Genomic DNA, 23,695 nt, shown 5'->3' on the forward strand with positions numbered 1-23,695 from the left:
ACAATAGCAGTAAAAACAGAATGAGGCAGTATTAAGAGACAGGAGGTAAAGTAAGCCCTTTTCAAACAGAGCTGGCTTGGGCTTTTCATTAATTTTGTTGCAGCGAATCCAACACAAAAAATGAAGGCAACCTCGATTCTTGTCTCACATGAATGAAAAATTTTCATGCAGATAATTTCAAAGTTCAAAGCAAGATTTACAATGACAGAAAGGGGCTCCAAAGGAAAAAAGACCTGAGAAAACAGTGCAAGTGTTCTCTTTGAAACACAATTTTGGGGGACCAGAACAACTGCTAACAATCAGCAACAGGACAGGGACAAAGCTTGTCTAGCTCACCTTTGATAAAAAAAATTGAAAAGTGTGACTTGTAACTTTTTCTTTTCATTCTCTGGGTAAGTTAAAACTCAGAAAGGTAGAGAGGGCAGTTTTGTCTTAATAAAACTACCTTCTGGGAAGAAGCAAGCATTTTGTTCACTTTTAAACAGACTCCTCCATTATGACTCTTATTACCTATTAGCCTAGCAAGCTGCCAGTTTTTCTTATAGTTTACACGACACTGGTTAATGTTCATTGCTATATATGCTACAGTACTGTAAAGATAACTACAGGGGGAAACAATTCAATTCAATGTGTTAAATTTTCCTTCCTCATTGCCTTAGTCCCTGCTATATCTTAAAATGCTTAGGTGAAATCTTAGAAATTCACAAGCACTAAAATGCAAATCTGAGAACATTATAAAGTCTTCCATTATCAGAAATCTTTTTTAGGGGGGTGAGATTAGTTTATTCTATAACTCAATTTCCAATGGTATCTTGTTACACTAAACTACTAAAAGATTCATGAAGCTAAATGCCCCTTATTTACACTTCTGTATATGATGTGAAACAACTTGCAGCGCCTTAAGTATCTCTGACTAAATTTTGTCTGGTCATCAGGATGCCACTGAAGACTATGCTAATAACATGCAGACATAGTTAACTGTGTCTCTAATAGGCAACCTCTGAACTCTGAATTCCTTTTACTGGTTTCACAGGGTGCTGCATTTTTCATTAAGTTCTGTTTCCACACAAGGATTGTGAGTGTTAGCTCTTTTCAGTTTTTGCCACCACAGACCCAGGACACCAGACTCATGCAGGGGGTCTTTACTTGGTGCAGGAGGAGACAGATGCAAAGAAGGGAGGAGGGTGGGGAGGAGGGAGGGAGGGAGGGAAAGGAGAGTTAAATGTATGTACCGTAATATTAGTCTCTTATCTACATATAGATTGAGTGATCTATCTAGGTAGCTATATTAACTGATTACATGGAAAATATCATAGCAGATTAGAGGTAAAAATCTGATACAATGGCATTTCAAAACTTTCATGAAAAGTGAGACAATCTAAGCTTGCTAATACTTTGGCTGCATCTTCAAGTGGGTGGCACAGGAGTTGCCTAGCCACTTCCTAACTGGCTGAGAGACCACCAGTGGGGAATGTCTTTCCTGCAGGTTCCTGCCCAGACAAGAGAAGGTCAAGAAACCTTTAAAATCCCAAAACCCTTTCAAAAACCGCAGTGTCTCTCCTCCTCTCCTTTCCAGAGGCACCTACCTGCTAGCTTTCTCCCTGGAAATGCTTTGTCCTTCTCTCTGCTATGTTCACCTGGTTACCTTCCAGCCGATGTCCACCCCCTCCCCAGGCAACTAATTCCTGGCTTTGTACTTCTATACTCAGTTAAGAACTTTTTTTCCTCCAATGACAAAAACCATAACTGACAGATTACTCGGGGGGGCGGGGGGTGAAGCGGGGGCGGGGCACTGCAATGGCTCAATTGGCTAATCCTCCACTTGCAAGTGCCAGCATCTCATACAGTTACTTATTTGTGTCCCAGCTGATCTACTTCCCTTGCAGGCCAGAATTTATGACTGGGAAGGCACTGGAGAATGGCCAAAGCCTTGGGACTCTGCACTCATGTGGGAATCCCTGGCTCCTGGCTTCTAATTGGCTCAACTCTACCTGTTGTGACCATTTGTGGAGTGAGTAAACAGATGAACATTTTTCTGTCTCTCATCTCCATGAATCTGTCTTTCCAATAAAAATGAACATATCTTAAAAATTATTTTGCAGCAAAAAATTAAAAAATGGAAACTCATGCATTTAAAGGGGGACTCAAGAATTTCATGGAAATATTTAAAGAATAAATGCATGGATTTAAAAAACAAATGCATTTTTTACTCCATTTTTGAAGGATATTTTGAAATAGCCTCATATATTCTACCTAACAATAAAGAAAAGAGCAACTAAAGGAAGCAGCTGGAATAGTAAATAGAAAGTCTCTCATCAGAGACTCTTATGTTATTTTTCAAAAGACCAGTCTAACCAGCCTCCAGTCTCAGCGTCTGCATTTTTGCACCTCCAGGGCACAAAATCTACCAAGGCTGAACACCCATAAAAAGCTGATCCAGGGGCCCGGCGCCGTGGCCTAGCGGCTAAAGTCCTCTCCTTGAACACCCTGGGATCCCATATGGGCGCCGGTTCTAATCCCGGCACTCCACTTCCCATCCAGCTCCCTGCTTGTGGCCTGGGAAAGCAGTTGAGGACGGCCCAAAGCCTTGGGACCCTGCACCTGCGTGGAAGACCTGGAAGAGGTTCCAGGTTCCCGGCTTTGGATCGGCACGCACCGGCCCATTGCGGCTCACTTGGGGAGTGAAACATCGGATGGAAGATCTTCCTCTCTGTCTCTCCTCCTCTCTGTATATCTGGCTTTCCAATAATAATAAATCTTTAAAAAAAAAAAGCTGATCCAGTCTCATTCCATTCCTCTCTTTTCTTGAAATTCCCTTACATCAAACTATAAAAAGTATGGAAAGCACAGTCTCCTGAAGGACTGAACCTGGTCATTCCATCCTTCTGTGAATAGACAGCCACCCACTTGAATTTATTAATCTCTAATAAATTTTCAATTTGGCTGTGAATTTCTTCCCTGTTTCTTCTATTGCCAACAAAAGAAGTCTCCTTGCCATTGTGATCATTCATGAGTTTAAATATAAACCCAAAACATAATATGAATTTTCCAAAGCTTGCTGTAATATTGCCATAATATATTTTTCACTGAATTTTCAGATTAGCTATTTTAAATGTAGCACTGAATATGACAGTGATGTAAAAAGACTGCAATAATTTGGAAGCCCAGTTGATTGAGAAATTCATATTGCATTAATTCTGAGCATACCCTAACAGGAAAAAATACATTTAAAATACTCAATGTATTGAAAAATCTGATGGAAATCAATACCTATACTCCTCTTGTGTGAAGCGTGGAATTTCTCCAGGATGTAAAACAAGAATCTTCACTGTGGCGCTACTGGACATCACAGGCTCACCATCATCAAATGCAATAACCACCAACTTAAAAAGTAGTACAAATTCATGTTAGAAGCGTAAACAAGAAGAAAATCAAGCATCATTTTTCTACATATGTTCATAATTAGCAGAGGAATCAACACACTTTTCCTTGCTGCCTACCAAGCAGCCGTCATTGTGTTAGCAGATGCTATGCTCTCATTAATCTTCACAATAATCCAGTCTGGCAGGGCTTGCAATTTTCATTCGTAATGTAAGAAGACTCAAGGAAGTTACTAACTCTATGCTTTTAAAAAGGCTTCCAGGAAAAGAGACATATAATCCTACATCACTCCAATGAAAAAGCTTTTCTTGTATAAGTCCACTGATGCCTACACTAGAAAACATGTGCTTTAAATAAGTATGCTGATGCGTGTTTTACATTAATTTAAATAAGCGTACGTATTTAAAAAGTGTTAAATTCAGGCACATCAATAGCAAAGAGCTAATTAGCTTGCTTATAAAAGGAAATTGATTTTTCTCTGTGAATTAATTGTTTGCAAGATTATAGGGATGAAGTTCTTCACTCTGGAGGATAATACCGGAAATTCTTACAGTTTAACATATTCGGTATACAATCTTTTAAAAACTAAGTTATATAAAACCAGTCTCATGGTAAAGTGACAGTTTTATAGACTGAAACAATCAACTTTACTTATATGATATGGTATCTATATATAGTTTGTTATGACAATATATTTTACAATTGAACATGTTATAAACCAATTAACAAAGCCTGGCACGTTGGCTCAGTGGCTAAATCCTTGCATTGCATGCGTCAGGATCCCATATGGGGCCAGTTCATGTCCTGGCTCTTTCTCTTCCCATCCAGCTCCCTCCTTGTGGCCTGGGAAAGTGGTAGAGGGTGACCCCAGTGCTACATAGTTTAGGTGGCCACTTCCTTCGTAGGGTCACCCCTACCTTGGAAGTGGTCCCAGGCCACTTCCCCCTAGGGAGCAATTCATCAGTCTCTTGCTTTCTCTAAAGCTATTTGAGCAACTCTAAACCTAACAAGAAGCAAGACTCACTGATGAAAAAAAAAGGTTAAATTACAAACATATTTTGTTACTGTAGACCAAGGGCTTTATTCATAGTGCAAAAATAATGGAAAAGTTACTGTAAAATGGAAATGCTCACTTAATGAATTGCATTAGCTAAGTATTTTAACATGCAAAAGCAAATATTTTTTGACCATTCCAAAAAATGTAAAAACAAATAACATATTCTATTCCATTCATGATTGTTGTGAAACTTAAAAAAATCAAATAGCTGTAGATATTTTACACATCTTGCATATAGATTATATTCAAAGATTGAAAATAATATGATCCTGTGGTAAGTGGTATTAAGAAAATAGATTCGCTTCTTCAGTATAATATAGAGTCTGTCACAGTGTTATTTTTTTTTAACTATCAATAGGACATCAATTTGATCCAGTAGTAGTTCTTTTGGGTACATAAAAAAAAACATGGCAGATGATATTTATGGTGAAAAATTGGAATCAAATCCAACAATAAGGTATTAGATTGAAAGGAAAAATCATTTCCATGCACTCATAGAACATCATAGAATTGTTAAAATGATAGTATTAGTATTTTTATCATGCAAAATATGTTATTGACTTTAAAAAAGCAATATGAATTACCTTAGAATATTGTTTTAAAGTTGTATACTTAATATTTGTAAGCCACGCCATCACGGATAGGTAATGGGCAGAGAGGTAAATAATAAAAGAGGGTTCCTTTGAAAATGCAACAGATCTCGCTTCTCCGCTACTTTGAGCTTTCTAAAGGCAAAGTAGCAAATTCTGCCTTGCTTCTATTTTTTATCATAAGAATAGCAGCTCTCTGGCAGTCAGGTGGCAGCCCCGTGGAGAATGGCAAGCAGGCAGTGACTCCAGCCTCCCCAGGGCTGGACCAGGTGATCAGTTCTGGCCTTTTGAAGACTTTTGTCCCTACCCTCTAGCTGATCTATTCTGTCCCCTCCCAGAAACCGTGTTTTAAGAACATAGGTTTTCTTCAAATACTGCAGGAAGTTTGTATCTTTAATAGAAATGGGAAAGTCTTGAAAATTCTTTTTTGTGAGAACTGAGGTGTCCTCTGTCTTTTGCGTCAATTACCCAATAACACTATAAACAGAGGTCAAAAAGGTAAATTCTATTTATCACTAATATGATAATGTCTTTTTTTCCATTTCATTGGAGAAAAAAATTGTATTAAAAAAGAAAAAATAAACACACAGGAAATACTCATCACAGTTGAGTCAAACTGAATCAAAACTAAAACATCTTATATATAACATAGATAATGCACTGACCTTAAAAATTGTGGTAGGTTCCTCATTCAGATTGACCCGAGTTATCACTCTTCCAGATTCTTCTACATCAAAAATACTGGCAGGATAAGGAGACTGGATGTCATCGACTCTGTACCTCACTCGACTTGCAGGTAATCCCTGAAATGAAATTCATTTGCTGTTATAAAACAAAAACAAGGTACACCAATAGTGTTACAATATTTTTTTTTTCTTTTTCAATCAATGACCTTATGGGAGCAAAGAATTACATGTCACAATTTTAAAGGTTGAAATGCAGCAGTTAGCTCTTGAGTATAATCCAATCCTAACCAACGAACTGTCCACAGGTTATTTTTAAAAGATTTATGAAAGAGAAAAACTTAATGGTACCCTTGGGCATCTTCTCTTTTACTTTCCTTTAATTATATGAATAGCAGCTGCTTCCTAAAATACCCAGGATCTCCTTAATATTTTATTTCTTGAGACAAATAAAAAGTTTTTTAATCACCATTATTTAAAATGTGTGACATGCAGAATACGACAAAGTGAGGGTGATCATGGCAAATTCTGAAAATGGGCATGGAAGAGAAGGAAATGGAAATTATTTACTTTTAATTCTGTGGTAATTACCATGTAATTCACTTAGATTAATCCTTACAAAAACCTTTAAGGATAACATTATGAATAGAGATAATAGTAATATAATGATAGCTAATAGTTAATGAGTGTTTACTTCCGCACGAATCATGTTAATACAGTGCATATATACTTTTAATTTCTAACGAACTTGTAAAGATACATGAAGATACATTGGAAAAACAAAGAAAGAAACATTGATTTCTCTTTTGTTCATATAAAAGGAACAGATTTCAAGCATTGAAGTGCATCTTCTGAGACCCCGATGTGGGAAAGAGTATTCCGAGGGTGTTACTTGAGTGGTTTTGATAGTCCTGAGACATTTTTGGCTTCAATGTTCCAGGGTTCGTAACATTTTTCCAAGGTCTACCGATCGACAAAGCCCTCCTTAATATATCCACAGACCTAGGAGCATGCTGCAAAGCTTGGACAGAAGACTTGTTCAACTTGTTCTGCTTTCCATCCTCTGAGGAGGCACTGGGCGTCCTTTGCTGGCCTAGATGAGCTGGCTGTCATGTTGCCTGTGTGCATCTGGGCATAATGTCGATTGCATAGGCATCAGCAACTGGGGAGGCTCAGTCCAGACACATGTGCTCCACCTTCCTCTACCAGGCCCACTCCCCGCCCCAGGTTTTGCATAAGCCAGCACGTTTTGTGGGCCAATGTGAGATAGCCTGTCCCGGTCTTGGTTCATCCCGGTCTGTCTCCAGTCTGAGCTCTCGCCAATGGGTGCGGTTGCCTAGACAAGCCTGGATCACTCCAAGACTTCAAATGAACTGGCTGGAAGTGAAGTCCTACCCAACCTGATCTGTGTCCCATCAAGGCTCTTGCTCATACCAGTGTGTGCTGTAGACTGGCCTAGCCAGGCCCACCCCTAGAAGTAGATTACACATATGCTGAAAGGTAGTGCAGCCAAGCCTGATCTAGTCTGCTCCCAGCACGGGTTCTCATGCTCACCAACAGGAATGGCAGCCTAGAAGGATAGTTCCCCAAGTTCACCTACTAGGTCTATTCCTAGCCCTGGATCTTCTATGTGTTGGCAGGTGTCATTGTCCAGAATGATATGGCTGGGCCCCAGTCCTGGAATTCACTGGCAGGTACTGTGACCTAGCCTAACTGGCCTGCACCCATTCCAGCCCTCACCAGTGGGTGCTACATCCTAGCTGAGCTTGGACTACCCCCACACCCAGCTCTTATGTGAACTAGCAGGTGCAGCCTAGCCTAGCCTGTCAACATTCATTCTTGCTCTCACAAGTGCCAGAGGGTGCTGGATCTTAGCTGAGTCTGACCCACCCCAAATCCCAGACCACATACATGCTGAAGGGTTCTACAGCATTCCCAGACCAGTCTGCCAGCAGTACTGCCTCTTGCACTCACCAGTGGGAGCTACATTTTAGCAGGGGTGTCTCCAAAGTTCCGCTACAAAGCCCATTCCCAGCCCTGAATATTGCATGTGCTGTGGCTGTGGGAGGTGCTTCAACCCAGCCTGGCATCGCATACCCACACCCTGTCCTGGCTCTTGTGCATCCCTATGAGGGCTGTAGTCTGACCCAGCCTTGCCTGTCCCCAGACTGGTCCACTCAAATACTGAGGAGTGCTGTGTGCTGCCCCCAGCCCAAGCTATTGTGCTCCCCAGCAGGAGCTGCAGCCTAGTAGGAGAGTTCCTAGTGCCCCTATCAGGCTTGCTCCGTCTCTGACCTCATTAAAGCAAGCAAGTAGGTATCGCAGCCCTACTTGTCATGATCTGGCCTCAGTCCTAGTCCTTGAATACACGGGTGTATGCTGCAGCCCTTCACATCCTCTCCCCTCACCCCATCCCTCCGCCGACTCCCAGCTCCTGCGAATGTCAGGTGATTTCCATGGTCTAGCCTGGCTCAACCTGACACCAACCCAGTTCTCTGCACAAACTAGTGGATGCTGCAGTCCCAGAGAGGTAAGCCCACAAGTTACCTACAAAATCTGCTCCCAGATTCAGTTTTCTCATGTTCTGGTGGATACTGTGGCCCAGCCTGAGGTGGCCCACTCCATGCTTTGACACTCAGGGTCAGACATTGTAGCCCAGCCCAACCAGGCATGCCCCCAGCTCTAGCTTTTGTGTTTGCCAGTAAGCTGTGGGTAATGCTATCTGGCCCAGTCATGGTCTCCTACACGGGCAGGCATAGCATTGGCTTAGATACAAGGCAACCAAGGCAGTTGCCTACAGCTAGAACAGGTGTTTCATATCTTTACTCTTCTGATCCGATACTTTTAAATACTTTGAATTTGTTCATAATTTCCAAATTTTGAATGTGTGGCCTAACTCTGAACCCTTAAAGTTTAGACATGTTTATACAATTTTCAACTAGACATTCTATTTTTTTTCTATTTTTAATTTGCCTTATTTAAAACCCAAGTCCATATTTCTTTTCCAATTTTGTATCTCTTATATTCTAGAAAAATGTTCCCATCTTCTATGAAAGTGAACTATATTAAGATCTATGATGATGACCTCATTAATCCTTTCACTTTCTCTAATATCCTGTAACCAAATCATCTCTGTTTCTGGCCAATACTCTAATGACCGTATCTCTCTCAGACAAGTGCTACCTGTAAGATTTTTCAAAAATTATTTTTATTATTTTCCATGATGCTATTTTATAGATAGGGATCTCCCCTCTCCCTCCCCTTTCTGTCTCCCCACTTTACTCTCCACTATTTCCCTTCCTCCCCCACCGCGTCATATTACTACAGTAGTATAGCTACAAGTCTAACATTCTGTTGTTCAAGTGCATCATGGCATGGCTAGTATAGACAAAGAAAGTCAGGATATATTTAAATTTTTCACTGGGAGTCCTCCTTTCATTTAAGAGTAGAGATATGAACTGCAATGCATCTTACTTCGCAATATGCTGGTCTTCCTTATACAATGCATCTATAAGAATATGTGTATTCACTTGTTTACCTATATACCTACTGATGTTATCTTTTAAAATGTAAAGCACTTCATAAACTCTGGTTGAAAGCCTCCTATGATGTTATTCACTAACAGAAGAGCCAAGCTCCATATTCTGGGTTATGAGATGCTACAAACAGCTGATTTCCGCTTATTTAACTGCATGCTCTTATTTATTCCTCTTGGACACATTGTCCTTGTCCCTGCCTATCATGTCTGATACACTTGCATCCCAGATTTTTAGGTAACAAATGGCAGCTTCCTTTTCCCTTGCTTCTCTACCTGCAATATATGATGCAATTTATTTGTTTCCTCATTTTCTATTTGTCTTCCACAGAAGGAATTTAAACTTTCCCAAAGGACTCTATCAGAACTCAATGAATGGAACTTGGGCCACTGAGGGACTCGAGAAGTGTTCAAAGGATGAGAAAGCGAATGAATTGCCATGTGTCAAGTATTCCCAGACTCTAAAAGTGACATTTAAAGCCTTCACTTATTTCAAGATTTAGGAAAAACAGAACAATGGAGAAATCGTGAGAGAATATTATGGGACTGTCAGCTGTAAGATGCTATGTGCATATGATATACTGATTTCGCCTAGTGGTAGGTGGTCAGTTCAGCTACTGAAAAGGCACAAAACAGAACTGTACACACAGGAAAAAATTCACTATGTATAAAGAATCAGCCTATCAAAAATAATGCACACTGAAAACTACACTTTAATAATAGTGATGATAACCAACGTAAGCTATCAATTTAAGTGGTTCATCACATATCAGATTATGCTTGGGAAAAATCCAGAAGATGGGATGAATAAGTGCTCACATTTTACAGATTCTAAAATTGAGGCTGTAAGAATTAATTTTTGTCCTGAAATCTCCTTAGCTGTAAAACATCAACGTTATTTTTTTTTAAATTCAGACTTGCCTTACTCTATGACACAGGTCTTTGCATATTTTATCTCTAACATATCTTAATGACACTAAATAGTCCTTTTACAGAGGAACAGCATGACAATGCACTTAAGCCAAATTACTTGGGAGAGATGCTTTAGAAGCTGATGCTCTAGTAAATTTCACCTTAGTGCACCGTCCAGGAAGTTAGACAGCACATACTCCAGCTCTCATTTTAGATGAAGAGGCAAATACAACAGCACACTGAGCCATGTGTAATTTCAAGAAAAAAAAGTTTATAGTTTTTGTCATCATAAGTGTTCCTTGTATCTACAGTACAGTGAGTGCAAATGCTTATGATAATAAAAAATTATTGTCAAGAAATTTTAAACATGAGAAATACATTAAGCATGTTGTCTTAAGTGAAGTTAAACCATTGGCATTACATTTGTGACCATTTCTTTTATTTTTATTAATATAAAGAGAACATATTTCATGTAGTTCATAAATACAATTCTAACAATATAAATGTCTCTGTGTTATAAAGTGTTATCTTTTATGTGTTCAGAATATTTCGCTACATAGAACATCTGAAAATTTCCCTGGGGAGTTGTTATAGATATGAGTAAGAACTATACATAACATGTTAGCCCCATCAACAATTTTTTTTAAACTTTATGACTTCAATTATTTTATAAATGGCCACAATATCATGAAGGAACAGCCCTCATATGAGGAACTATCCCATGGCAGACTTTTTTATTTTTTTTAAATTTTAAAGGCACAGAGACAGAAACAGATAGAGGTTTTGCATGTTCTAATTCATTTCCCAAATATTTGCGATATCTAGAGCAGAAATCAGGAGACTGTGATTCAATCTGGGTCTTTCATGGGGGCAGCATGGACCCAAGGATGGGTTATCACCAGGGTGTGCATTCACAGGAAGTGGGGCTTGAAAACGGAGCCCAGACCAGGACTCAGGCACCCTGGCACATACTGTAGGAGTCACAGAGTCGTGCCTGCCACCTAGCGGAAGCATTTTAATTGCTTCCTCTACATCTTGTTATCAGGGTGTACCATTCTATTTTACACAAAGTTTTACATTTTATATATTATATACACATATTTTATACAATATATTTTATATTTATATAGTTGATAATTTGCATTTTATAGGACTTTAAAATATTTTAAATAGCATGCTATAACTAACCTAAGACCTAAAATTCCTCAATTTCTTCTTCAGCACATTCAAGAGCTCTGCCCCTTTCCCTCCCCTTTCCTCTCCTTTCTGTCTTTCCCCTTTATCCTTGCTCTCATTTGGTGTCTTTGTTCTAAAACATTTTTTAAAATCTTGATTTCATTGTTAACATAATTAGACTATCTCATAGGCATAGGTAATTGAGTTTCAGCTTTGATCAACATTCCTCACATTGCTCCTAGGAAATTTATAACATGAACCAGCTCAAATGCACAGAGTTTTAGGAAGGATCAAAAACCATTATGGTGCGAATCCTCGAAAAAAATAAATCATTTGAAATACAGATTTTCTAGCATGCTAACATAAAAAAATCATTATGAATAGATCAACTAAATTTTTAACATTAATACGTATTAGTTGGTTTTTTATTTCATTAACATATGACAGACATGACAAAATATTATAATGTAAGAAACCATTCTTATAAAATCCACAGAGCTTATACCACATACAATTTAATAACTGATATATGGAAACTCTTCAGAAACTTCATGAAAATTCCACATCTTCTTTTATTTATGTTTTCCAAGAACTACCTGAGGTGCATTTGAATGTGATATATAAATACTCAAACCATCACGTATGAGTAGAGTCTTAACAAGAATCCTATGACCTCACTTATTCAGGGAGTTTATAAAATAGCCAATACCACAGAAGTTAGAAAAGCATGCAAGAACCTGGACAGGGAAGTTAGAAGTAAAGAACGGTGAAAGCTTGACGTACAGGTCTTAGGTTACAGTCAGACAGGAGTGAGACGCTCTGCTGGAGGGCAGCACCACCGCACAGCAGGTTAAGCTGCTGTAGGGTTACCCACAACTTGCAACATGTTCAAATCCCAGTGTCTGTGCTTCCCCTCTAGCTCCTGGGAAAGCAGTGGATGGTGACATAAACACTTAGGTCCTGGCCACCCATCTGAGATTCCCCAATGCAGTCCCTGGCCCCTGGTTTCAACCTGGGCATGTGAACCAACCGATGAAAGATAAGCTCGCTCACTCTCTCCAGGTCCTCTTTGTCTTTCTCTCGCTATCACCCTATTTTCCAAAATAAGCAACGAATCAATCCATAAGTCAACAAAAGTCTAAAAAAAAACAATTTTTAGGGTTCTACCGCACAGTATGTAAAGCGCAAAGAATATCAACGTGCTGTGCATAGCTCCAAAGATTAGAAGAAAGGGATTTGTCATAAGAATTGTTAAATGTCAAATGAATGCAGAGATCGACATTTTTAGAATAGTTTATACAGACTGTAATCAGAGATCTGAAGGGGAAGCAGAGCAGGCAGGACATGAACTGGAGCACATCCAAATGCTGGCGTTGCAAGTGGCTGCTTCACACACTATGCCACAACACCGATCCTTAGTTCTACTCTTGTAAAAGCAGAAATGCACTTAGTTTTATTCTTTAGTTCAATTTTCTTGTTAGGTACATGTTTTTCTAACATGAGATTATGTGTGTGTGTGTGTGTGTGTATACATATCACACAATAACAAATTTCAAAAGACACTACAGAATAGACTTTAACATAATTCATGGAGAGGCAGCTAGAAATCCTACAATACAAAACAGCATATAGGAAGTGAGGCTATTTGAATAACTTTGGAATTTTGCCCTATTTGCCTAAAGAACATGAAGAAAGATTATTATAGAATACATTTTAGAAAGAATTTACAGAAACACAAACATTAAATAATTAGGAATGTGAGAAAATGTGCAAGGGTTCCTCTTTTAAAATGGCAATGGTCAGGCTGAGCACAGTAGCCTAGTGACTAAAGTCCTAGCCTTAAATGCACCAGGATCCCATATGGGATCAAGCTCCCTGCTTGTAGCCTAGGAAAGCAGTCCAGGACAGCCCAAGGCCTGGGGACCCTGCACTAGCATGGGAGACCTGGAGGAAGTTCCTGGCTCCTGGCTTCAGATCAGCGCAGCACTGGCCATTGTGGTCACTTGGGGAGTGAATCATCAGAGGGAAGATCTTCCTCTCTGTCTCTCTTCCTCTGTATATCTGACATTGCAATAAAAACAAACAAATTTTTAAAAAATGGCAATGGTTGGGCCTGGTGTGGTAGTCTAGTTGCTAAAGTTCTCGCCTTGCCCATGCTGGGATCCCATATGGGTCCCGGTTCTGGTCCTGGTGGCCCTGCTTCCCATCCAGCTCCTTACTTGGGGCCTGAGAAAGCAGTCCAGAACATCCCAAAGCCTTGGGACCCTGCACCCATGTGGGAGACCAAGAAGAGGCTGCGGGCTCCTGGCTTTGGATCAGCTCAGCACCAGTCATTGCGACCACTTGGGGAGTGAATCAGTGGACAGAAGATCTTCCTCTCTGTCTCTCCTCCTCTCTGTATGTCTGCCTTCCAATAAAAATGAATTAAAAAACAGCAATGGTGGCTAAAATTGAGCTCTTTTTAATTCTGAAATTCAGAGTTTTTTGAAGGGTATGTACAATGAAATCCTTCTTCAAATTTCTATGGACTGTGAAGTCCTGCCAGAAGTACGGCAGAACAACCTTTCAGGATCCTCCTTATTTACCGTGACAGCTAGTGCTGTAAATCGGACCAAGCATATCTACTGTGGTAAGGATTTTCTTAACCATGTTTTTAAAAGACTGATAAACTGCTGGGACAACAATCCTTTTGACCATCAGTTTCCATTCACCAAAACCTTCTTTGATAATTTTTTCCTCCTGGAATTCATGAATAGGTTACACAGTCTCTTTTAGAAGAATATCTGACTACTTTCTGAATAAAATCTTCAAAATAGAACCACGGTATTATTGGAAGCTACTTCCCTGAAAGAGTGATACAAATCTTGACAACATAGATAAGACTGTTGAGATGAACAATTTAGAACAAATCTCTAGGGGCATTTTGATTGTCACTAGATAAACGTATTTAATTTAATTTAAAAACTAGTATCATAGAACTAAGTGAAAGTGCACTTATTTCATATGTAGTATAAATATAGGAGATGGTGCTTAAATTATAAATATTAGTAATTGAGAAATTTTGAAAAACACACATTTAACCCCTTAGATCTTGCTGGTATGTCTCACAGTATCAGGAATAATTTATGCAGCATTCTTTATACATCATAAGCATTTATTCACTCATTCATCAGCCCCTGTCTGAGCACACAGCCGGGTGACCCGTGGGAATGCCAGCACGGAAAGGCCTGTGGGGAAGTAGGGGAGACAGAGTTCAACTCTTCCTTCCTGAGCATCATTCCTGTATGTTGGCCTTACAAAACATCAAATTCCTTTCCATCTTGAGGGTTCTCTGTTTTTCTCTCTGCATCGTGGGTGTGTTCTACCTCTTCTTCATATGCCCATTTAAGCCACTCCAATCAAGTCCTATTTTGTTTTCTTTATAATACATAATGCTTGTATCGATTTATGCCAACATTTGTTCATGGTATGCAGTCTCTCTATAGGTCTCAACTGTAAGCTCCATTAGAACGGGTTTCTTTTTGTTTTGTCTTTTCTAGATTGTCATTAAGAAGTCAGCAATTTGTTATGTGAATAATGTGAATCATTTTATGATTTGTATTTTAATACATAGATAATAGATTCTTCTACCTATTTAAGTATACTATGTATTAAATATTACGTATGCAGTAAGTTGCTAAACAACATCAGGATTTCTTAGTATATCTGGTCACTGCAAGAATAACATCTATATCACAGGACGTTTCTACACATTTTAGAGGATCCCTAAAAATTTAATTCCCTCAGATGGTGGCTAATTGTTGGACAGTTTTGAATTTATGTCCCAACAATATCTGTTCTTAAATACTAATTTACAGCTACTTGCATTCGTAAGTTAGGATGACAGTTGTAAAAAAGAAAGGTTTCTATAATCATGGCCTTACATATGTAATGAAAGCTGTGAAAGGGGAAGATGCAGTTCTATCAAATGAAGGCAGTAGAACTAAAACACATGCTTTAAGATCTACAATCAAGCAGACTTCACTCCTCACTGTGAAGACCACAGCAAATCTCTGAGTGTACTCTGACTTGCAAAGATGTAGTGATTGTACTATATGGAGTTTGATTCAATATTATCTTTGAACACTATAGCAGCAAGTTAAAGCAAATTTTATATGCTGAGATTCTAAACATTTTAGCTTAAATTCAAAGAGACAAATGTAAAACACACCCACATGCGGTGACATAAATTATGTGAGGCACTCCTAAAAGCTTATAGAAAATAAAACCAAATGTTAAAGTTTATTTTGCTGTAGAAAATTGAGATTTATATATTTGAAGGGTAATCGCTAAGTTATCTGAAAATGAAAGAACTCAAGGAAGTTAAAATTTACCTATAAGAAAATAATTTTTATATCTAATTTTCTGTAAAATCAAGTAAAATCAAGTCACACAAAATCTGACTAATTTTGCAAGGATTCCATTAACTTTTTTGATTTGTAGAATTGGGCCTTGTTACGAGGTTTTCATGAAACCTTTGTTCTCACATGTTACAGTACCACAGATGAAACCAAAAAGGACTTCATGAGACTTCATGAGTCCCGTTGCTGGATTTCTGAAAATCAAAGCTGATACAATGTAAGTTCTGGACCAATCCAGGCGGCAAGGCTACGCAGATCTGCCATTACATTAAAAGCAAGAGGACATATAACCAACTAAGACCTCACACATCACATCATTCAACTGTTTTCATGCCCCTTTAATTCCAGGCAGCAATACACTGAAACAGTCTTACTAAATGCCTATGGAAATGAGGTTTGAAGAAGTTAAGCAAGTACTATGCAGAATTATTTTTCCAGTTAAACCTAAATATCAATACTAGTGACATTAGTCAGCAGATTAGGGACACTCTGGGAACGTTGGTCAACTAACATTCCTCAGAAAAGACATTACTTATGACATCTAAGAAATCACCTACTATTATATGTTTGACAAGACACTAAGTTTACTTATATGATTTGAGGTTCTATGAAATTTACTTACAAAGAGAGTTAATGAAGGGACATATGTGTCTTTCACTGACTCACTCGCCAGATGGCCACAACAGCCAGCGCTGGACCAGGCCAAACGCATGAACTTTACCTAGGTTCCGGACATTGGTGGCAAGGTCCCAGACACTCGGGTCATTTTCTACTGCATTCCCCAGGCCATGAGCAGCAAGCTGGAGTGAGAGTAGAGTAGTGGGGACACAGACCAGCACCCATACAAGATGCCAGTGTGACGAGTAGAAGCTTAACCATTAGGCCAAAACAGTGCTCCTCAATTCCAAGTACTTGGATATCTTCCCCTTTCCAATGCCTATATAACATCCAGAGTAGTAATAACATACATAATTTGGTTACATAGGGAGCCAAGACTCTTACAGCTAAGCATCTCATGCCGGATGTCATTTATTGTGGCTTGTGTACACAGTTCAGTTTCCAGATAGGATACTAACCCAGTAGTTAAAGGGGCAGGCAGTGTGGTCTGCGGGGGGTAGGTCAGCTCTCAAGATGCCCACATTCCAGGTCAGAATGCCCATTTGAGTCCCAGCTACTCTGCATCAGCTCCCTGCTGAGAAGCCTGGGAAGCAGTCCATACAGGCTCAAGTGCCTGTCACCTGTGTGTGAGACACTGAGTTCCTGGCATCAGGCATCAGTCTGGCTGGCACACAGCCAGGTGCTGTGCCCACTTGAAAAGTGGACTAGCAGGGGGAAAAATCGGTCTCCCCACCTCTGTCATCCTTCACTCTGCCTTGTAAATAAATAAGCAAATCTTAAAGATGAAGCTATTAAAGGTTTGAAGAAACATTCGCTTTAAATTACTGCTAGGTTTTTGTGGAAATGTCTCCCCTCTCCAAAGGTAAACATAATTCAACTCTGAAAGAAGTTCACACAGAAATGTCTCTTGTGTTTATAATAACAAGGGCAGGAACTTAGATTTCCCCTAAACAAATGAACCTGCATAACCAAATGAACTTGAACATAGACTTGCACCTGCACCACTGATTCGGTACATGGCTATCAGTTTTCTTAGGTTAAAATAAGAAATCTTCACAGTGTTTTCAAGGGAAAAAATCAGAACTCTGATGAAGAGACCTCAAGTTTGTATCTCTAGCACCCTGAAAATTGCTCCACTTATGTTTATTTCACTGCCATATGTAGCTATACACATAAGATTCAATAATCCCAACACTGGGTGTATAACTAAAAGAAATGAAGGGAATATGTCAAATACAGATGCACTCATACATTTATTTTCTTTGATTTTGCAACATCTTCTTTTTCCCACTGAAGGATCCTTTCATTCCATCAGGGAACTTCAGATCTTAGGCCAGCATCTTTCCCTCCAGAACCGTCTTTCTCTTGTTAGATAAATCCAGGCTCCCTGTTATCTGGTTTCACTGCATTCTAAACACTTCCTCCTTTCCAGACTCTACAGTTTAAATTTCTATTTACTTAAATGATTTTTGTTTAACTAAGAAGGTAGGAAAATGTGATGCTTTTAATCTTATTACTAACTTACTGTTATATAAGAAGTACATCTTACATATAATTGGATGTTACATATATAATAAATAATGACACATTTTTATTTGGATATCAGGACCAAATAGATTTTAACTGAATCCATAGTAAATGGAACATCATCATTAATGGTAATGCATGCATATATATTTAATTCTTTTTTTTTAAGTGAGATACACAGAGAGGAGAAGAGACAGAGAGGAAGATCTTCTGTCCACTGATTCACTCCCCAAGTGGCCGCAATGGTTGAAACTGAGTTGATCCCAAGCCAGGAGCTTCTTCTGTGGAAGTGGGGCTGATGGGATTAGAACCAGCATGTGCAAAGTGAGGACTTCAGATGCTAGGCTACTGTGCCGGGCCCTAATTCTTTACCCTTTTATTCTCATACTTCTCTCCTATATTCCTTTTCTTCCAAAGGTAATCATTTTTATGAAATTATTAGAGTACTTTGTGTTACTCTTCAACAAGTATCTAGTGCTTTTTCCATCACATCTTGTTTTTCTTTTTATGATGGTGTTTACATAGCTGATTAGGACGGAAAGGATGTGGATGTAATCCTTATTTTGAAATTTTCTGCCTCTTCTGTTTCTAGGGAAAGGGAGGTGATAAGAGGAGAAGCCATACATAGCCTCCCAACCGCCCCTTTACCCGGGGATAGGGAACAGCCACCCGATATCAACCCAGGGTCCCAATGTGGCGCATGTTCCGAGGGTTCTGCACAGGTGGCTTTGACAGTTGTGAAATGCTGTCACTCTTGCTGATCCAAAGATGAGAAAACCCTTCCAATGCCCACTGGTTGACGTAGTTTGACTTAGAGTCTCCATCTGCCCAGACATTTGCTGCCATCATTTGGCTAGGGTAGTTGTTCAGTTTGTTATGTTCTCCTTCCTCTTCTATGGTACTAGATGTTCTCTGCAGGTACCGATGGGCTGCCGTATGTTCCGTGTTCATCATGGCCTACCGTCCACTGCTCCATCTTTTCCATTGAGGAGAACCCATTCTTGCAGGCAGGCCAAGGACCCAGGTCAGGCAACTGACCCGGGCAGCTGGACCCCCTCTAGCAGGGCTCACGGATCCAGCACCCACCTCGCTCCAGCCAGCATAGATCATCTCACCTAGCATCCACCAGTGAGTGCTGCCACCTGGCGTGGCCCATCTCTTAGTTCCAGCTCTTGCTTCCCACCACATCTTTTCCCATTAGTTTTGGACAAGGCCATTTAATTTGTCTTGGTCCACAGAATGGGAAGGACGAGGACACAGGATCAGGTTCTAGACAAGTGATCAGGTGGTTATGTACAAGTTGATGCTGATAAAGTTTTGAGGAGGTAAGGTTTTGTATCCTGTGGAACAGTCAGGTTTGAACCCAAAGAAGCTGCATCATGTAAGCACAATGGTGCTCTCTTCAAATAGAAGCCAGAGCCCAAACACAGAAACTCAGCTCGGCTATGTTTCAAGAGGGATCAAGGAGAGAAAAATTGAGTTGGGACAGATTCAGAAGTCAGGTACTTCCTCAAGTCCCTGCAGCTGAAACTTACTCAACCCACAGACAGGTTACTAGATCTCTGGCTTTATAAGCTTTAACAGAAAGCAAAAGACAAGCACAAATATAATCTAAAGGATTTCAATAGAAGGCAGACATCAGAGAGTAAACATAAAAACAATGGTAACTAATATTTTGTGAGTATTTGCTACATACCAAGTATCAACTGCATCATAAAAATGAAGTGATTTAATCCCCAGTCCTTAAATCCCAGCAACACTACAAAAAAGAACAGAATTTGTGTGTGTATGTATGTGTATATGTGTTGTGTGTGATAAGAACATTTAACATGAGAGATAAGCTCTGAACATAATTCTGAGTGTGTAAATATATCACTGCTGTCAGTATAGTACAGCAGATCTCATAACAGTACAATTCCGAAATTCTTATGTTAAAATTGGCAAAAGTGTTTGAACAGACACATCTTCAAGATATGCGTGTATTCAATAAGGATGTGGAAAAAATATTATGTCCAGATGCGCAAAGCCATGACAAAAAGACATGACAGTCAACTCATCTAAAACAACAGAAGACATTGAATATTTCATCAAAAGAAGGGAAGTGGAATAGGTTAAATCACTGTCCTGGCCAGGCTTTGCAGCAAATGTCTAGGCTTGGGATACACTGAAGTAGACTTGGTCAGCCTACAGGTTTTCTCAACCCTGATACAATGAAGGCGACAGCATCTCAGAACCATCGCAGCCACTGAAGCAGCACCCTTGGAACGTGATTTCCTGTATCAGGGTCTCTAAGGTGACATCAATGGCCATCTCGATCTCCTGGTGCTGAATGTAGCCTGAGAACAGAGTCCCCCCCTTACCCACCACCCTGGGGACACAGAACATTTCCCTCACCCATGATCCCCTACAGTTTGAACCTCCCCACCCTAATCAGAGGCCCAAATGGGCACGCATCCCTCTCAACCATGTAATCAACATTAAAAATAAAATGACTTAAATAACAAAAAACATGTTAAACAATAATGACAGAACAAAGAAAAAGAAAAAAAAAAACAATGAATTATCACTCTACTTACTATTACCAGACAAACAGAAAACACAAGAGCTCATGAGGCTATAGAGAAATCAATGCACTTGCACATTACTGCTGGGAGTGAAGGCATTGCCACCAAAGGAAAGCATACATAATTTCCTTGAGAAACGGAAAGGATAGCCTCTATATATTCCAGCAAATCTACTTTTCAGTACTTATTCATGAGATTTGAAGTCAAAATCTTGAGGAGATACTTGTTTTTCTACGTGCACTGCAGCATTATTTACAATGTGCAAGACGGGAAAGCAATCTAGATGGTCATTTGTGCCTGGATGAAACAAGTGTAGTGTATACATAGCTTGGGATACTGCCTAGTTTTTTAAAAAATCATAAAATTATCCAATTTGAGCAACATGGAGTAATCTTGAATATTACCCTAAGTGAAATGAGCCAGTCATTTAAACCATGGGTGAACACAAAACTGTGGAGACTGGCGCTGAGGCCTCACAGGCGACTTGTGGTGCCAGTATCCCATATAATTTCCAGTTCAAATTTTAGCTGCCCAACTTCCAATCCAGCTCCATGCTAAAGGCTTGAGAAAACAACTGAGGATGTTTCAAGTAGTGGGCCTTTGCACCCACACGGGAGGGCTAGAAGTTTCTGGCTCCTAGCTTCAGGCAGGTCTGGCTTGGGCTGTTGCAGCCATCTGGGGAGTAAACCAGTGGATGCAAGACTGATCTCTCTCTCTCTCTCTCTCTCTCTCTCTCTCTCTCTCTCTCTCTCTCTCTCTCTCTCTCTCTCTGTTAATCCCTTCCTCTCTCTGCCTGTCTTTGTATGTCCCCCCACCCCCATAACTTCAATATTCAAATAAACAAATAAATCCTTAAAAAATACAAACCAATATTCCTGATAGGTGTAGACTTTCTCAATAATTAGCAAATCAAACAGAATAAGAGTTTAGATTCAAGCCTTTAGTAGCCTGCCATCTGTTTTATGTTCATACAGAAAAAAGTGTTTCAAACATGCAGTTAGGGAAGTTCAAATAAAAGCCATGATGATTATGACCTCACCCCTGCCAGAATGACAACTATAAAAATACAGAAACTAACAGATGCTGATGAGGAAGTGGAGGAAGAAAAATTGAAAGAGACTATTGATAGCAATGTCAATCAATGCAGTTACTTTATAAAGCAGAATGGAGATTCTTTAAAAAATACAATTGTCATTTAATCAAGCCATGCCACTAGTAAATATGCATCCAAAAGACATAAAAAATCTTCTATTAAACAACTCTGCTTGGGGCCAGTGTGGCAGCATAGTGAGTTAAGCTGCTACCTTTAGTGCTGGCATCTCATATGGGAATTGGTTCAAGTCCCAGCTTTCTACTTCCAATTCAGCTCCCTGTTAATAGCCCGGGAAAAGCAGCAGAGGATGACCCAAGTGCTTGGGCACCTGCACACAGGGGAGAACAGAAAGAAGCGCCTGACTCCTGAATTCAACCTAACCCAGCCTTGGCTACTGTGGGCAACTGGAGAGGGAACTAGCAGATGGAAGAACTCTCTATCTCCCACTACATCCCCTTCTCTGTAACTCCATTGTTGTAATAAAAATAAAATAAATCTTTTATTAAAAAAGATATCTGCTCTCTCATGTTCATTGCAATAATAGTCAAATAACCAAAATATGGAATTAATCAAGGTAAGATTATCAGATGACTGGATAAAAAATGTGGTGTATATGCAAAAGTATCATTATTGTTATTATTCAATCCTAACAAAATGAAATCCTGTACTTACAGGAAAAATAGAGCTGAGGACATGATTAGGCAAACGTGAGTTTCTTAATTAGAAAAAACTGTGTATGTTTGAAACAAGAATTCTAATATTGATCTCAAATAATATTAAAATACATGTATTGTTAACACTGTCCTTTATCACATATTATATTCTGTGCAATAATCTATACATCACACAAAGAAGTAAATAGCATAGATTCTTAAATCATGTAGAGGAATAAACCTTTCCCAAACATTATTCAAATACAGACTTTCTTATAAAGCCTTCCCTATGTACCAATTTACATTTTCAACTTTAGTTCTAATCCATTGTCATTTGAAAGATCAAGCCCCAACTGTTTTGTAGTACGCGTTCTTTCTAATTAAGTCCTTGAGACCAAAGGGATTCAGGCTGCAGCGATGTCACCTCGGTTTTCACAAGCTGACATTCACAATGGAAATAGTTCCTGATTATTTCCCTATTTAACTTTGATGTGAAGGCAAAAGCAAAACAAAACACTGAGCTGTGTATGTTTTCCCTCATGCTCCACGGTCAGCAATCAGCAGTCATAGTTAGTAGCTGCTGATCTTTAAAACCAAAGTTTCTGCTACATTGCCAGCAATATCCTAAATCAATACAATGCAACAACACAAGCCAGTGTGTGCAGAGGGATGAAAAACAGACCAGTAGGGAGACACCAAAGGAAAATGGCACTGAAGGACCATATTATCTGGAGATAGAAGTATTTTAAAACTTCTGGCTGAGTAATTTTTACTATTGCACATACAGCAAAAACTGGAGAGGAGCAAGAAGACGGCTCCCTTCCTTCTCCTAGTCTTTCCGTAAACAGGCTGCGGCAGAACGACTACTTGCAGGTTTAAGTGCTTTGAGATGACCACAACTGCACTATTTGGTGACATTTTAATAAATGATGCTACAGGAAAAAATTGGAAATCTCCTTTACTCCCTGGAAGTCAACAATGTACCCAGAAGGACTGAGATGGGTTGAAAACACTGAAGAAAACCCTGGCAAACTGCACTTCAGGTCACCCCTCTCCACTCAGAAAGGTTAATAGAAATGTTCAATGTAGGGAAAGCAGATATTTCCACATGCAATTTCTGCTTCTTTGTACCTATGAATTGTTCTTTATTCAAACAATTGTCAGTTAATATCAATTTAAAGTCATTTAAATGAATCCTTTGTCATTAATATGTACATAAAATTATTATAGTTTACATATACTTTCTGGAAAAGGTGTAGCAAAACTAGTGACAGGGAATTGATTTTAAAGGCGATTGCTACTGAGAATTTGTAAGATTTTCATGGAACGCACTTTTCATAAATCAGTCCTAAAACCTTAAAAAATAAATCTTGCATCTGGACCTAATTCTCCGAATGCACTACTATAGAAATAGGAAACTTAGACAAAATTGCTGATACCAGATATTATTATTCCAATCATTTTAGATAAAATTTTATAAAAATTCCTATAACGGAGAGAAAAGTG

General features: G+C 39.2%; 1 protein-coding gene across 1 annotated transcript in view; it reads right to left on the reverse strand.

Moving 5' to 3' along the window:
* PCDH15 (protocadherin related 15) overlaps positions 1 to 23,695 on the reverse strand; it is a 548,396-nt gene that overhangs the window by 111,527 nt on the left and 413,174 nt on the right. Inside the window, exons 21-22 of the mRNA XM_058671280.1 lie at positions 5,694 to 5,831; positions 3,271 to 3,383 (exon numbers count right to left, since the gene is read on the reverse strand). Of these exons, the coding sequence (XP_058527263.1) occupies positions 3,271 to 3,383; positions 5,694 to 5,831 (251 nt within the window). The remainder of the gene's footprint in view (positions 1 to 3,270; positions 3,384 to 5,693; positions 5,832 to 23,695) is intronic.

This window comes from Ochotona princeps, chromosome 13 (genome assembly GCF_030435755.1).
Source record: "Ochotona princeps isolate mOchPri1 chromosome 13, mOchPri1.hap1, whole genome shotgun sequence".
NCBI lineage: Eukaryota > Metazoa > Chordata > Mammalia > Lagomorpha > Ochotonidae > Ochotona > Ochotona princeps.